Here is a 16,651-nt window from a genome sequence, read left to right as displayed (position 1 = left end):
AGCTGTCAACCTGAAAACAGGAGCTGATGGTTATATTCATGGGAGTGTGGTCAGTGAGCAAGGACTTGTATATCCTCGATGGGTTGAGTAGTTAATAACTTGTTACACCCTAAATATGGGTGTAACACATTACTAAAGGTGAACCTATCCTTCAAGACCCATGAATGGGTCACAAGGATACATATCAAGATGTCATCCCGTTTGCATGTTCCAAGTAAAAAAAAAAAATAAAAAAAAAATAATCTTTCAATTTCTCTGTATTATATAAAATCTAGACTAGAGTATCTAAACAGTGACATAAGTTCTTGGGTAGATGTCAGGGTATTGAGCAGGTTTAGAGTCCAGGTATCGAATAACTTTTTCATAAGGGACTCCTGATATTTAAAAGCTTCCACTTTATCAAAAAGCAGTAATTTGTAAAAACTTGTGTTAAATCTGCAGGTTTCATAAGGACCGGAGTGATCCGATTTTAGAATATTTTTTTTTTTTTTAATTATCAACAGTACAAGGTGTTCAAACCTTCTTTTTTTTTTTTTTTCTTTTTTTTTTCTTTTTTTTTATAGAAAGGGTCATTCGTCCTTCAGAAAACTAATTTGAAGCAATAACAAGGGGAGAAAAAGAGGGCATAATTGTAATTAATGGAGTCAGATTGCCCAAAGTTTGGGACCATATTAACTGAATCTGCGGATAGGCCCATAATAAATTATATAAATTGGGTGTATTGAAAATCACACTTTGGGCATTTAGAAAGCCAGTTAATGCAAGTAGGTCCTTGAATGGGTATATTAAAAGCATTATATGCTTTATGTAGAATTTAACTGCATTTCCCTTTCAGCTTTCATTAGGGGTAACTTTCCCAATCGAAGCCCATCCCCACTGCATTGCACAGATTGAGATCATGGCTGTCAACCTTTGAAGCAAGCCCTGGTGGCTACATGCATGGGAGTGTGCTCAGTGGGCAAGGACTCTATACATACTGTATATACTGTGTGTATATACAGTATCTCACAAAAGTACACCCCTCACATTTTTGTAAATATTTTATTATATCTTTTACTGTGACAACACTGAAGAAATTACATTTTGCTACAATGTAAAATAGTAAGTGTACAGCTTGTATAACCATGTAAATTTTGCTGTCCCCTGAAAATAACTCAACACACAGCCATTATTGTCTAAACTGCTGGCAACAAAAAGGAGTACACCCCTAAGTGAAAATGTGCAAATTGCGCCCAATTAGCCATTTTCCCTCCCTGGTTTTATGTGACTTGTTAGTGTTACAAGGTTTCAGGTGTTAATGGGGAGCAGGTGTATTAAACTTGGTGTTATCACTCTTACTCTCTCATTCTGGTCACTGGAAGTTCAATATGGCACCTCATGGCAGAGAACTCTCTGAGGATCTGGAAAAAAAAGAATTATTGCTCTACATAAAGATGGCCTAGGCTATAAGACGATTGCCAAGACCCTGAAACTGAGCTGCAGCACGGTGGCCAAGACCATACAGCAGTTTAACACGACAGGTTCCACTCAGAACAGGCCTCGCTATGGTTGACCAAAGAAGTTAAATGCATGTGCTCAGCGTCATATCCAGAGGTTGTCTTTGGGAAATAGACATATGAGTACTGCCAACATTGCTGCAGAGGTTGAAGGGGTGGGGGGGTCAGTCTGTCAGTGCTCAGACCATAGGCCGTACACTGCATCAAATTGGTCTGCATGGCTGTCATCCCAGAAGGAAGCATCTTCTAAAGATGATGCACAAGAAAGCCCGCAGTTTGCTGAAGACAAGCAGACTAAGGACATGGATTACTGGAACCATGTCCTGTGTTCTTATGAAACCAAGATAAATGTATTTGGTTTAGACGGTGTCAAGCATGTGTGGCGGCAACCAGGTGAGGAGTACAAAGACAAGTGTGTTTTGCCTACAGTCAAGCATGGTGGTGGTCAGGGTCTGGGGCTGCATGAGTGCTGCTGGCACTGGGGAGCTACAGTTCATTGAGGGAACCATGAATGCCAACATGTACTGTGACATACTGAAGCAGAGCATGATCCCCCTCCCTTCCGAGAATGGGAAGTATTCCAACATAATGACCCCAAACACACCTCCAAGACGACCACTGCCTTGCTAAAGAAGCATGCCTTCAGACCTAAACCCTATTGAGCATCTGTGGGGCATCCTCAAACGGAAGGTGGAGGAGCGCAAGGTCTCTAACATCCACCAGCTCCGTGATGTCGTCATGGAGGAGTGGAAGAGGACTCCAGTGGCAACCTGTGAAGTTCTGGTGAACTCCATGTCCAAGAGGGTTAAGGCAGTGCTGGAAAATAATGCTGGCCACACAAAATATTGACACTTTGGGCCCAATGTGGACATTTTGACTTAGGGGTGTACTCACTTTTGTTGCCAGCAGTTTAGACATTAATGGCTGTGTGTTGAGTTATTTTGAGGGGACAGCAATTTGACACTGTTATACAAGCTGTACACTCACTACTATACATTGCAGCAAAGTGTCATTTCTTCAGTGTTGTCACATGAAAAGATATAATAAAATCTTTACAAAAATGTGAGGGGTGTACTCACTTTTGTGAGCTATTGTATATACAGTTCTCTGCATAAATGAGTACACCCCTTTTGAAAAGTAAGATTTTTATCAATATCTCAATGAACACAAGAAAAACTTCTAAAGTTTTGTCAAAACTGAGTTTTATAGAACATTTGTTTAGCCCATTACATGAAAGTAAGGTTAATAATATATTTAGATTACAAAATCTTCAGTTTTACTCAAATTAGTTGATGGAAAAATGAATACACCCCACAACAAAAACTACTACGTTTAGTATTTTGTATGATCTTTATGATTTGTAAGGACCGCCTCAAGTCTTCTAGGCATGGAATGAACAAGTTGGCAACATATTGCAACATCTATCTTTTTTTTCATTCTTCGAGAACCACCTATTTTTAGAGCCTGGATGCTGGATGGAGAGTGATGCTAAACTTGTCTCTTCAGAACTCCCCATAGGTGTTCGATTGGGTTTAGATCAGGAGACATATTTGGCCACTGAATCCCTTTTACCCTGTTCGCATTCATAAAGGCAACAGCGTTCTTAGATGTGTGTTTTGGATCATTGTCATGTTGGAAAAATGCACGATGACCAAGGGCCGGAGTGATGGTTGCATCTTCTTTTTCTATACAGAACATCTGTGAATTCATGATACCATCAATGAAATGCAGCTATCCCCACACCAGCAGCACTTATGCAGCCCCAAAGGTTTTCTGACAAATCTGTTGGGGTGTACTCCTTTATGCTGAGCACTATACGTATAAATAGTATGCGATAATATGCCCTGCGGTCCTTTCCTTTTTAACTACATTGTAAATTATTTGAATACATACTTTTTAACCACTTAAGCCCCAGCCCTATTTCGGACACTTTTTGTTCACACGTTTAAAACCAGTATTTTTTCCTAGAAAACTACTTAGAACCCCCAAACATTATATATATATATATATATATATATATATATATATATATATATATATATATATATATATATATTATTTTAGCAAAGACTCTGGAGAATAAAATGTCGGTCATTGCAATAATTTTTGTCACGCGGTATTTGCGCAGCGGTCTTTAAAGCGCCATTTTTTTGGAAAAATTTTGAAAAATCACATTTCACTGCATTTAAAAAATACTAAACAGTAAAGTTAGCCCATTTTTTTTGTATATTGTGAAAGAACATGTCACGCCGAGTAAATAGATACCCAACATGTTACGGTTTAAAATTGTGCCCCCCCGTGGGATGGCGACAAACTACGGTCAATAGAGATCTCAATCTGCGACGCTTTAAATTTATTTAACGGTTACCAGTTTAGAGTTAGAGTGTAGCTCTTTTTTTTAAATTATTGCTCACGCTCTGGCGATACCTCACATGTGTGGTTTGAACAGCGATTTCATTTGCGGCTCGACTTGCGTATACGTTTTTTTTTGTGCGCGAGCTAACGGTGACGGGGGCGGCTAAATTTTTTTTTTTTTTTTTTTTTTTCCATTTATTTTATTTATTTTTTTAACTTTATTACAGTTTTAAAAAAAAAATAAAAAATCTGATCACTTTTATTGCTGTCACAAGCAATGTAAACATCCCTTGTGACAGCAATATGTGTGACAGGTACACTTTATGGAGGGATCGAGGGTCTAAAAAACCCTAGACCCCTCCACTACACTTCCCTGTATGCAAAACGCCAAAAACGGCGTTTTTGCATACAGCCGATTTTCAAATTTGCCGCCTTTTGCAGCACAGTAACCCGGAAGTGACGTCATGGACGCCGCCTCCGGGTTACGTCAACGGAGACCCGATCGATGCTGTTTCCGGCATTCATCGGGACTCCATCCAGCCGGCGGACGCGCCGGCTGGGTGCTCGGGGCTCCCGGTGGGACGGGAGCCCCGAGCAAAGCCACGGAAGGCGGGGGGGAGAGAGACGTCCCCTCCCGCCCCCCGGGTACCGATCGAGCGGCTCCCGAGCCGCATCGTTCGGTACAGACGGAAAGCCAACCGTCGGCTTCAAACCACGGTACCGGGATGGTGTCTCTAGCTAGAGGCATCATCCCGGTACACTACCGCAAAGTTTACCGACGTAGACCTACGACGTTAGTATGCGGTAAGTGGTTACTTATAAAGGTGATGGGGAACGCTCTAAAGACAATTGAATTTTTTTGTACTGCCTGGAGGAGGAGAAAATATTGCTGAATTTTACCTACTGATTAACCCATAACAGCAGTATAAAGAGAAAAGTAATTCTGCATTGCTTCAATTTGCTCTACACTGTGATCTTTCATCACATTTGACAGATTTGCAACTGACATATATATTTTTTTTTTCCTTACAAGGTCCAGTTACAACTTCTAACTGCCATTGTGAAGCTGTTTTTAAAGAAACCAACAGAAACTCAGGAGCTGGTGCAGCAAGTACTTAGTTTAGCTACACAGGTAAGTGTAATAAAGAGCATGTTAGACTCAGGCCATTTTAAAGTGTTGCTCCATCAAAAAAGTGACATTTTAGTTGTATGTAGAGCTTGGTGGGCTGAGTGAGCCCCTGACTCTTAACCACTTAAGCCCCGGAAGATTTTACCCCCATTCCGACCAGGGGGTATTTTGCGATTCGGCACTGCGTGAATTTAACGCACAATTGCGCGGTCGTGCGACGCTGTACCTAAACGAATTTGACGTCCTTTTTTTCCCACAAACAGAGCTTTCTTTTGGTGGTATTTGATCACCTGTGCGATTTTTTGATCACGCGCTATAAACAAAAAAAGAGCGTCAATTTTGCAAAAATAGCAATATTTTTCACATTTTTTTATATGAAATTCCCCCAAAAAAAAAATGTAAAAATCAAAATTTTTAAAAATTTTCGGCCAATTTATTTTATGCTACCTATGTTTGGTAAAAAAAATCGCAAAAAGCGTATTTTGATTGGTTTGCGCAAAAGTTATCGCGTTTACTAACAAAGGGAAAGATTTTTGTCATTTTTGTTGTTTTTTTTTTTAACGCGTAATGGCGGCGATCTGCGATTTTTTTTTGCGGTACTGCGACATTGCGGCGGACAGATCGGACCCTTGACTGACATTTTTGACACTTTTGGGGTTACCAGTGACATTACTGCAGTAATCAGTGCTATATATATGCACTGTTACTGTAAAAATACACTGGTAGTGAAGGGGTTAACTTTATTTGGAAGGGAGGGGCTGTGTGTGTCCCTAGGGGCGTGGTTTCTACTGTGATTGGCTGTGGCTCTAGCTGTAAAGACACTGATCAACGGATCTACATACCAGATCCGTTTTATCAGTGTCTTTGCAGCGAAGAGAATGACAGGCAGTTTGTTTACACAAGCTGCCTGACATTCTCCCTCTCCCCCGCCGATCGCCGAGTGACCGGCGGACATCGGGTCCGCTGGTCACACGCGCGGGGGGGTCCGTGACCATGCGGGAGCGGGAGCGCGCCCCGGGGGGCGCGCGCTCGCTCCCTAGACCCTCACAAGCAAGCAACGTAGCCCTACGTTAGTTTGCCTGTGAGGGGCTGACCGCCGACGTAGATAGTCGTGCGGCGGTCGGCAAGTGGTTAAAGATGTGTATTTTTTTTAAAAAAAAACATGTCATACTTGCCTGCTCTGTGCAGTGGTTTTGCACAGAGCAGCACCCAAACCTCTTTTTCTGGGGGTCCCCTGCCATTAGTTTTGGCTTCTCCTCTTCTTCGTGTGCCACCATTGGAAACTGCTACCTATTGGTGTGTGCAGACTGGTTTCAAAGCTGGGCAGTGTGCGTCTATATAGACAGCGCAGCTCAGCCCTGCTCTCTGGTCACAGGATTTAATTAATAGCAGCAGCAGCAGCCAATGGCTCAAGCTGCTGCCTCTCTGTTCTTTGAATGTAGGGAGAGAGGAGGGAGCCGATACAGACAGGGGAGGGCATACAAACACTGGGAGATTTTTTAACTTCATTAAGGAAATGCATTTAGTTAAAAAATGTTTAGTCTTTGTAACCACTTGTATTATGTCTTGGATATATCAATAGTGAACTTCCCCTGCCTTAATGTCCAACTTCTTTCCATTTAGGAGTTTTGGGTGCTTCTGCCCACTTTTGTGTATTCCAACATCCTGCTGTATTCTCTATAATATAGAATGAGAATAATCAAGCAGCAAGTGGTTAAAACTCCTCCATGTTCACACTTCACTGAAGTCTTGTTACCCAGACCAAGTTTAGCAGCTTTGTTGACTTGACAAGATTTGGATAAATAGTTTGGCAACCTAAAAAAATTCCATTATTTTATTTAAAGGACATAAAAAGCTTTTATTTAGTGCAATGTTCTAATAAATACCCTGATCCAAATTTTTACTAAAGGCTGACAAATAAATATACTCTTAAATGCTGTAATTTTGTTTTTCTGTGCATTGCAAAAGAGGCACAGGGTTATTTGGAAATTACTGTTTAACTGATTCTGTACTTCTCTCTTTAATGACAGGATTCTGATAACCCTGACTTAAGAGATCGTGGCTACATCTACTGGCGACTGTTGTCAACTGACCCAGTTGCTGCCAAAGAGGTGGTCCTGGCAGAAAAACCTCTGATCTCCGAGGAAACTGACCTAATTGAGCCCACATTGCTGGAGGAACTTATCTGTTACATTGGAACACTAGCTTCTGTCTACCACAAACCTCCAAGTGCTTTTGTGGAGGGAAGCCGTGGCGTTGTACCCAAAAGGTTGCCACCGCGGACAGGCTCGTAAGTATTTTTGTACTCTCCCGTATTTATTGGAAAATTGGCAGGAATTTAGTCATATTCTAATTTGTACATAATACTTTCTACATAGCAGAACAAAAATTATGATCTCTGTCCTGTTAGATATGGCATAGAGCTCGGTATTCGTGATGTGTAAAGAGCATATAGTACATTCACTTTATTTATGTTTTCTTTACTGCAGTAGTGAGAGTGCAGAGAGTCCAGAGGTGGCAACTGCAGGACAGCAGCAAGTGGATACACATCCTGCAGTCATTCCTTCCCAAGGTGATCTTCTTGGGGACCTTCTAAACCTGGATTTAGCCCCTCCTATAAGTGGACCCACCCTAACTACAAGCTCTGTACCTCTGGGTGGTGTGGATCTCTTGGGTGGAGGTCTGGACAGCCTGGTATGTAAACAGTGGATGATCTCTCCTCCAGTGTAATACTGTAACTTCTACATACGATGATCTCTCCTCCAGTGCAATACTGTAACTTCTACATGTGATATCACACTCAATATATTGTCCTGTCTTGTGGGGGCAGTAATATCTAATAATAATACATCTGTCTTACATAGTGTATCTGGGCTGATCCCTTACTTCATTTTTTTTTTTCTCTTTCTGTCAATGTTCTTTCCTATGCTGCTCCTGCCTGCTGTTCTGCGGCTTTTGTGTATGTCTCCCTGCCTCTTTCTGGTTGCCTGTGCTCTGCCTCCTTTCCCATCTGCTTGAACTCCAAAGATTGTGGAAGACACAGAAGGGGTATGCTAGGGAGTCCTTAACTTCTACACTGCATGGGGTTTGTGGGATCTGTGTAACCCCAAATACAAGTTTCCAAGGTCTTCATGAAATGCACCATCCTCCAAAGTGTTTGACATTTAGCAGAGAAAATCACACTAGAATTTCTCATCACATTCCTAAGGAAATTAGGGCACTCCTAGTCTCCTACTGACTTAATTTCAAATCTTTTACAAGTTGAAAACCTTTTTCTTGCTTTGAATGAGCCCCTCTTTTTTTTTTTTTATTTATTTATTTTTTTGTCTCTACAGCTGGGAGGAGGAGATACTGGTCCAAATCTCACAGTAAGTCATTTTACTGTACATCTTTTTTCCTGGTGCTTGAAATGTTGTAAAAGGGCTTCATGTGCTATCCTTTTATACACAGTTGGTCATGTTAGGGGGAATGATAAGAGATGTTCTGGTCTTGCACCTTAGAAAGCAATCTTATATAGGTCACCATAAACTAGGTAGCTCACATGCTGCTTTGTATTTTATTACATTTTTGTTGAAACACAAAAATACAGTGTAAGGAGGCCCATAACCCTAATATATCGTACAAAAATAATAAAGAAAAAGGTGGGGCTTTACGGGCCAATGGGAGGAGAAGGATCACAACAACAACATAAGTAAAACTAAAGTAATTTTATTATACATATTTAAAATACATAAGCATAGTTGCCCATATCAAACATAATTAAAATTAAACGATACATGATGTTACATAGTAGAAATACTTCCCAACAAGGGAAAGCGAATAGCCTGTATGAGAAGATGACGTAAGAGGTCTCAGGTGGAGCACGGTCTAAGGGTCCCCAGCAAGCCGACGCGTTTCACGCGAGGCTTCCTCAGGGCCAGAGAGACCAAGACAGACCGATATTTCTACAATTGTGTATAATGGGTAAGAATTAGTAAATAACAAAATAAAATATTTCCACACATGTTACCAAATAGCATATTAACATTTTTCTGAAACAGTAATATAGTACTGACCCAATGTGACTCAAGTGATGGCAGGCAAGGTGCGCAAGAAAGGTGTCCAAGGTGAAAAAATAGGTGTAGTAAGTGTATAGTAGCCCCAATGCCAGCAGTAGTTTTGAAGTTTCGCTATTACAGCGTATGTAAATATGTATCCATCGCCATATTCAAGGTCTGGGCAATTACTGTGATAAGATATATATGAGTGGATAAGGGCTATAGAGATACCCTATTGCATTAGATTTGTTCTATCCATATGATGGTAGTATAAACCCACCTTTTTATATATCCGTTCAGATGGTATACAGCCAAAACATATAAGAGTATACATTTTTGTTGAATTATTAAAGCCTAACTCCATGTTTTGGCGATCTTTCCTTCACTAGCACATGCAGTGGCTGTCAGCACTGTATGAACGGTGTGTAGCTTTAGCTTGACTCAATTTTGTTCCTGGAGCATTGTCCCACTGCCAGAACAGAGCTGTATACTGTGTGTAGCTGAGGCTACAATACTGTTCATACAGCATTGACAACTGCTGCCATTTTTAGTGAAGGAAATAGTTTAAAGCTCACTAAAACTGAGTTAAGCCCCGTACACACGTACCGATCGTCGGCCGAACGATCGGCCGTCTTTTGTCCAGGGCTGTCGTGTCTGTTGAAAACTGCAAAAGACTGCACACGAATTTTGTCAGCCAACAACAGCCGACTGCAGAAGTGATGTCATGTGATGGTTAACTTTCCTTGTCTTTTTTTTCTTCTCTGAGCATGCCCAGTCTTGCAAATCTGCTGTCTGTCGGCCGAATTCTGTACTGACTGGCGAACAATCGGCCGTTCTGGTGTTGGCCAACAAAAATTTTAATGCTTGCACGACAGATTCTTTTCGGCCGAAAGTGTGCTGTCAGAAGCATCATACTAACAAGCCTACAATCGGCCGATCGTTCGTCGGCCGAATCTTTACGGCCGACAATCGGTACGTGTGTACGGGACTTTAGACTTTAATGTTTTGCATATTGTTTGCCTTGCTTTTACACTTTTCAGTTTGTACGTAAATGTTAGTGGTACAACCAAATATTGCTCTGAAAGGTGGTATAAGTTGTCATACCCTGCTTAGTTATTCAAGCCTTTCTAGCTTTTCTGTTATTTATTTAAATTTTCTTCATTAGCTTTCTAAATTATTATTTTTCTGTGTTAAACAGCTACCAACAGGTTTCATGGCTCCTCCAGTGGCACCAGCCTCCCTTGGTGCACCCCTTTCTGGAGGACTTGGGGACCTATTTGATTTGGGACCTGGAACAGGGGCAGTTTTAGGCGCTTATGTGGCTCCAAAATCGGTGAGTGATATTTAGGACCTCTTGCCATACTCTTAGCTGCACTAGGCAGATTGCAAAATGTAATTTTTTTCCCTATGTTTATTTTCAGGTATGGCTTCATGCCATGAAAGGTAAAGGCCTGGAGATAAGTGGTACTTTTGCCCGCAGATCTGGTGCTGTATTTATGGATCTAATTTTCACTAATCGTGCCCTCCAGGTCATGAGTGATTTTGCCATACAATTTAATCGTAATAGGTATAGAATCTTTTCACAGTATTTATGGAGACTGTGTTTCACTTGGGAGTTAAATTTTTACCAATTGATGTGCCTTTGTTTTCCTTTTTAACAGTTTTGGGCTGGCACCCGCTGCTCCACTTCAGATTCTTACACCTTTGGCCCCCAATCAGTCTACTGAGGTGTCCCTACCGTTAAATACAGTTGGTTCTGTAATGAAAATGGATCCTCTTAATAACTTGCAGGTAAATACATATACACATTTTCTTAAAGCATTAAACTATACTTTTTATACATGGATATTATTACAACCCCAATTCCAAGAAAGTTGGACCGTTGTGTAAAATCTACATAAAAACAGAATGCAATGATTTGCAAATCTAGATTTCTCCACATTCTCTAATTTTTTTTTTTTTTTTTGCAAATTCTTTTTATTGCAGATGAGGATATATTTAAAGTATTTGCAATTTTACATTTAATAAAAATTCTGAAATTCTTTGACAATTTTTACATGCAGCTTTTCACAGATCAACAAACCTCTCCCCATATTTACTTCTAAGACACACCGGCTCTCTAAGATGCTCTTTTTATACTCAATCGTGTTACTGACCTGTTGCCAATTTGGTTAATTAGTTGCAAAATGTATTTTTGCTCTTCCTTGTTAGTACCAGTTTGCCAGTTTTGTGTTGCCCTTTCCCAACTTTTTTGGGACCCTATTTTTTCTTAAAATAGGACATTTTTTCATTGCAAACTTTTTATATTTTTTGTTATTTTCTACTGGGAATAAACTATGGGTTTATGAGATTTTCAAATCTTTGCATTCTGTTTTTATGTAGATTTTACATAATGTCGCAACTTCTATTTGTACAGTATTGGGATTGTATATATAAACTACGTTTTGATGGATATGATCCTTTCCCTCCATAGGTGGCAGTAAAGAACAACATTGATGTGTTTTACTTCAGTGTAGTATATCCTCTGCACATTCTGTTTGTGGAAGATGGGAAAATGGGTGAGAATTGTTAAGAATTGGCAGCTGTCATGCCCTGTGATTTACACTGTAAACAAAAAGTTTACTCTTGTCATGTGTTTTTTTCATTCCTTCAGAGAGGCAGATGTTTTTGGCCACATGGAAGGACATTCCCAATGAAAATGAGGCACAGTTTCAGATTAGAGACTGTCCCCCAAATTCTGGTGAGTATCTGGTACTAACAAATATGATGATTACATGCGGATTAAACAGTTTTATAAATCGCTGGAGGTACATGCAGAAAATGGTTGGCTTCCTTTTATTACATATAGTGTTGCTTGTTTGTTTTTCTTTTGTCATGCTGCAATTGCACTCAATGAGTTTAATCCAAATTCAGTGTTGGGTGGAATTTTGTTGTAAAAAAAGAACTAAGCCTATTAATTTTAAAGCAGACTTAAATCCCTCCCACCATCCTATACAACCAAAGAAACTACAATCTTAGTCTCCGTTTGAACTGAAGTTGTCATGGTGCTGCACATGTGATCAGTTTAGGACACCATCCATTTGATGTTTTGACAGTTCAGTTGAGAGCACAAGCAAATGTGACAGTTGTCAATCACAGCATGTCTTGAATATCCATGTTTTGGGAAAATGCTTAAAAGATGAATTTAGTTTCACTTTACCAGTTTCCCAAAACATTTACATTTATGGCACGTGCAACTCCACATATAGTCTCAGTCTGGCCATTTAAAATGGCTGCAGATCCTAACCCAGAAGAAGGCCGACTGGATAGGGAGCTTTGGAACACCACAACACTGAAGTTGAGTATAGTTCTACTTTAACACACAGACTGCTGCAGATATGTTATTCAATGGTATAGGCCCTATGTTGTCCTGTCTCAGAAGTTAGAGTTAGGACTACAGAAAATGGGGTGCCTTGACGGGCCTGTAGCTAATGCATGTATTTGCTAATGTGTGCAGACTAAACCCCTGTTTTTACCTCCTCCCTTCCCCCCTCCCTTCCCCTTCGCCTTACGCTCCCTCTTTCCTCTCCCCTCCTCCCCTTTCCTCTCCCCTCCTCCCCTTTCCTCTCCCCTCCTCCCCTTTCCTCTCCCCTCCTCCCCTTTCCTCTCCCACCCTCCCCTTTTCCTCCCTCCCCCTCTCCCTCCACCTCCCTCTTGTAATATCTGTTTGCTCTTAATATTTTTTGTTTTCTTTACTGAAACCTCACTAATACTATGTTTTCGCAGATGTTGTAAGTAATAAGCTGCAGGCCAGCAACGTGTTCACAGTGGCCCGGCGTACAGTGGAAGGTCAGGACATGCTGTACCAGTCCATCAAACTCACAAATGGTATATGGGTGCTGGCAGAGCTAAGGATTCAGCCTGGAAGCCCCAGCAGTGCTGTAAGTATCGCTCCAAAATTTTACTGTGAAGTATGTGAGTAACAAAACTGTTAAGCTGGGTTCACATATGTGTGAATTGGATGCGGTTTTCACTGCATCCAATTTGCATTACATGCGAGTGTGACCAGCTTTCAATGAAGCCGGTTCATACATGTCCAGGGCAGCCACAGTGCAAATTCCAGAAGGGTCCTGTGCCTTTTTTGGACCGGTTAAGGTGCGAATTCAGGCAAAGGTCTTGGAACTGAATCGCACCTGAACCGGTGAACAGGAACGCAGCAGACCCCAGACTGGAAACCGCTGCTGCACATTTGTGAACTCAGCCGAAGACCGATCTATTTTGAGTTACATGGGTTAAATGTATGATATCACATTTGGTGAACATTCGTCCAACACAAAGTGTCTGTTTTTTACATACATTGTGGATGAAGTCAGCATATCGCACCATTTCTCTTTAACCTTAGTTACATCATCAGGGTTTCTTGCAGTGCTAAACAATGTTAATGCATCTGTCCAGAACATGTGTGATTGTCAAACCATTCTGAGAGTTGGGTTTTATAACTTGACAAACCATATTGTAGACACATGGCATCATTTTTTTGCCAACAAGGACATCCAGCATTGGCTTTTTCTTTATTCAACATGCAGTGCTCTCTGAGTATGACTCATCATTCTGGAAGAAAACCTCTTCTTCTGTTTATATTTCAATTGGGGTCTGTAGTCTGTTTTCTGGATATTATAGCACACAAAACACTGGGATATATGCCTCCCTACTAAAAAGCAGGACTATATATATATATATATATATATATATATATATATATATATATATATATATATATATATATATATATCCCTAAATTTACTGGTAGTTCCAATTTCCCCTCAGCTATTGTCAGTGTGCTCTGCTAGGTGGTAAGGTCTATAGTAGATTAGTCTGTTCAGGATACTTGCCTCTCCAAAAAGGTTTCATGGTTCTTCGTGGCCTAATATCGGTGGTATTTAAAGTAATATTTTTGTGTATTCATAATGTGTCTCACCCCACCCATTTATTTAGAAATGTACCCATGTGCTGTTTTTGTCATTTTAGAAACCAAGGTTGCAATTAATATTTTCAGTATGATAGGCCTTACAATGTGTTTTTATGTTGAAGTTGCATTTAGGTTGATAAGGTCTTAAATACTGCCAATCCTTACTTGTTAGAAATAAAAAATTGTTGGCTGTGGTTTGCAGAGAGGAAGCTTTTATATCTTAAATGTCCTTGTTTCGTTGAGTATAGAAGTATTCTTGTATTATGGGAAGAGAAATCTCACTTTTATTTTCTGCATACAGCTGTCTCTAAAGTGCCGGGCACCTGAGGTTTCCCCATTCATCTTCCAAGCCATTGAAGCCATCTTGAAGAATTGAGCTTTGAGCTTCACTCCATGCCAGCTTTTTGACAGTCACCACCTTTCCTGCATTGAGACAGGACATAAGAATGCCGTGTGTGCATGTTTCTGCTCCTTTTCTAATCTGCAAACTATGGACCAAATGATGAAAATTGATTTTATGCTCTTACTCCAAAGCCTCCTTTTTAAACCCTTTGTTTCCACATGAATAGCAGAGGGGTTAAACTGTTTCCTACTCTCATGAGTATGTTGGTGGCTCTCACCCCTTTTTATGGTAGATGATGTATTATCTCTGTAAAAGGTAGGTTCTGTTGGACCCTATTAACTTAAAAAAAATGAAGAATTTGGACTGAAATGTATATAATAAAAACTTTCATACATGTGACTTTTTTATCCTCCCTTCATTTCTATTTTAACCTGATGCCTATTAGTGGAAGCAATTTGTACTTGATTAACAGGTCCCTGCAATAGTAGTAGTCTTCATAATCCAGTGCTGTCTTCAACTTCTTGTTCGGTACAGCATCAGCAATCCTACTTAAAGTGATTGCAAAGTCTCGTGTTTTTTTTTTTTTTTAAATAACAAACATGCTATACTTGCCTCCTCTGTACAGTGGTTTTGCACAGTGGCCCGGATCCTTCCCTTCTCGGGTCCCTCTCTGCTGCTCCTGGCCCCTCCCTCCTGTCGAGTGCTCCCACAGCAAGCAGCTTGCTATGGGGGCACCGACCCGAGCTGCAGCTCCGTGTGTCCATTCAGACACGAGCCAGCGCTCGGCCTTGCCCTCTCTCTCTCCTGATTGGCTAACTGACTTTGTGTCTCAGCCAATCTGGAGGGACAGTCCCGGACGGCCAAGGGACTTGTGGACATTGCTTGATAGAGATAGGCTCAGGTAAGTATTGGGGGGCTGAGGGCGGGTGCTACACACAGAAGGCTTTTTTTTTCTTAATGAATAGAATTAAAAAAACCTTCTGACTTTACAATTTCTGCAAGGCACTGTTATTCTGCCCATTTCTTGTAAGCCTGATCTGTCATTTACAGCCCCCTTACATATGAGCACTGCTCTGTCCTGAAGGAATGCCTGCACCAAATTCCCCCCGCCCCCCTTTTACTTCCCAAATCCCTGTTGCTGTCGGCAGAAGAAAAGCCAGGGATAAAATCGCCAGAACGTCAAGACAACTTGTACATCATCTTTTTTTTTTTTTTTATGTAGGGGCCTAAAGTTCACCTTTATGGAAAAAAAAAAAACTATATTTTTTTCAGGGAAAGAAAAGTGCATTTATTATTTCTTCCACAGGAACTTGCAAAGCATTGCACCTGTGATCAGGCTCTTGTAGACAAGCCCTACAGCTTTCAGCCTGTACGGGCTGTCAGTTTGAAAGCTTTACGGCTTCTGAATTAAAGTGGTTGTAAAGGCTGAATATTTTTTTTACCTTCATGCATTCTGTGAAGTGTGCTGCTCCCCCCCACAGCCCCCCTAAGACTCACCTGAGTCCCCTCTCAATCCAGCAATGTGCATGAGACCTCAGCTGTCCTGTGACTCCCTCTCCTCATTGGGTGACACAGCTTCAGGAGCCTTGGCTCCCACTGCTGTCAATCATAGACAGTAAGCCATTGAGAAGAGAGCGAGGAATGGGGCTGAGCCAAGGCTGTGTCTTATGGACACACCAGTGCCCCCATAGCAAGCGGCTTGCTATTGAGGGTAGTGGTCAAGAGGAAGGAGGCAGGAGTGACGGCGGGAACCTGAGAAGAAGATTGGGGCTGCTCTATGCAAAACCATTACACAAGCAGGTAAGTATAAAATCTGTTTGTGTTTTTGTTTTTTGAATCAAAAACCGAGTTTATTAAACTGTGAAAAAGTACAACAAGTACCATAAAATAGGAGCATATAAAGGTACAAAACTACATGTACAGTAATAAACAGGAAAGCGTCAAAATACAAGAAATAAACCCAGAAGGAAAAATAAACACATCCCACACCACCCCCCCGGACAAATAACAAAAATAAAAATAAAAAACCCCCCAAAAAGGAGAGGATCCCCCAGAGTCCAAAAAGCATCAGTCCAACAGCACAGAGAACATAAAACAAAGAAAACGTACACATGCATAACCCATCAAGTGGAACACGTTAAGGACGACTGCAGCCACTTATCCCAGATCTTATGGTATCTAGCGGGACAGCCCCGGTTAACGTAAATAATCTTTTTATAAGGCAGAGTAGCATTCACCTTGGCAATCCAGGCATTTAGTGTAGGAGGCGAGGGTTGCATCCAGCTACGCGCCAATAGCTTCCGGGCACTGAACAGTGTTTCGTGCATAAATTTCAAAGTGCTC

General features: G+C 41.0%; 1 protein-coding gene across 1 annotated transcript in view; it reads left to right on the top strand.

Annotated features, from left to right (window-relative positions):
* Positions 1 to 14,707, top strand: part of AP1B1 (adaptor related protein complex 1 subunit beta 1) — a 46,492-nt gene extending 31,785 nt beyond the window's left edge. Inside the window, exons 12-22 of the mRNA XM_082259638.1 lie at positions 4,885 to 4,983; positions 7,011 to 7,270; positions 7,470 to 7,674; positions 8,316 to 8,348; positions 10,216 to 10,350; positions 10,439 to 10,584; positions 10,679 to 10,808; positions 11,491 to 11,575; positions 11,671 to 11,757; positions 12,783 to 12,937; positions 14,267 to 14,707. Of these exons, the coding sequence (XP_082115764.1) occupies positions 4,885 to 4,983; positions 7,011 to 7,270; positions 7,470 to 7,674; positions 8,316 to 8,348; positions 10,216 to 10,350; positions 10,439 to 10,584; positions 10,679 to 10,808; positions 11,491 to 11,575; positions 11,671 to 11,757; positions 12,783 to 12,937; positions 14,267 to 14,341 (1,410 nt within the window). The 3' untranslated portion in view covers positions 14,342 to 14,707. The remainder of the gene's footprint in view (positions 1 to 4,884; positions 4,984 to 7,010; positions 7,271 to 7,469; positions 7,675 to 8,315; positions 8,349 to 10,215; positions 10,351 to 10,438; positions 10,585 to 10,678; positions 10,809 to 11,490; positions 11,576 to 11,670; positions 11,758 to 12,782; positions 12,938 to 14,266) is intronic.
* Positions 14,708 to 16,651: the final 1,944 nt, after the last annotated feature.

The sequence above is a fragment of the Pelophylax lessonae genome (assembly GCF_965119305.1).
Source record: "Pelophylax lessonae genome assembly, chromosome: 1".
In the NCBI taxonomy this organism is placed as follows: domain Eukaryota; kingdom Metazoa; phylum Chordata; class Amphibia; order Anura; family Ranidae; genus Pelophylax; species Pelophylax lessonae.
Note: the sequence above shows the minus strand (reverse complement) of the source record. Positions and strands in the feature narration are given on the sequence as shown.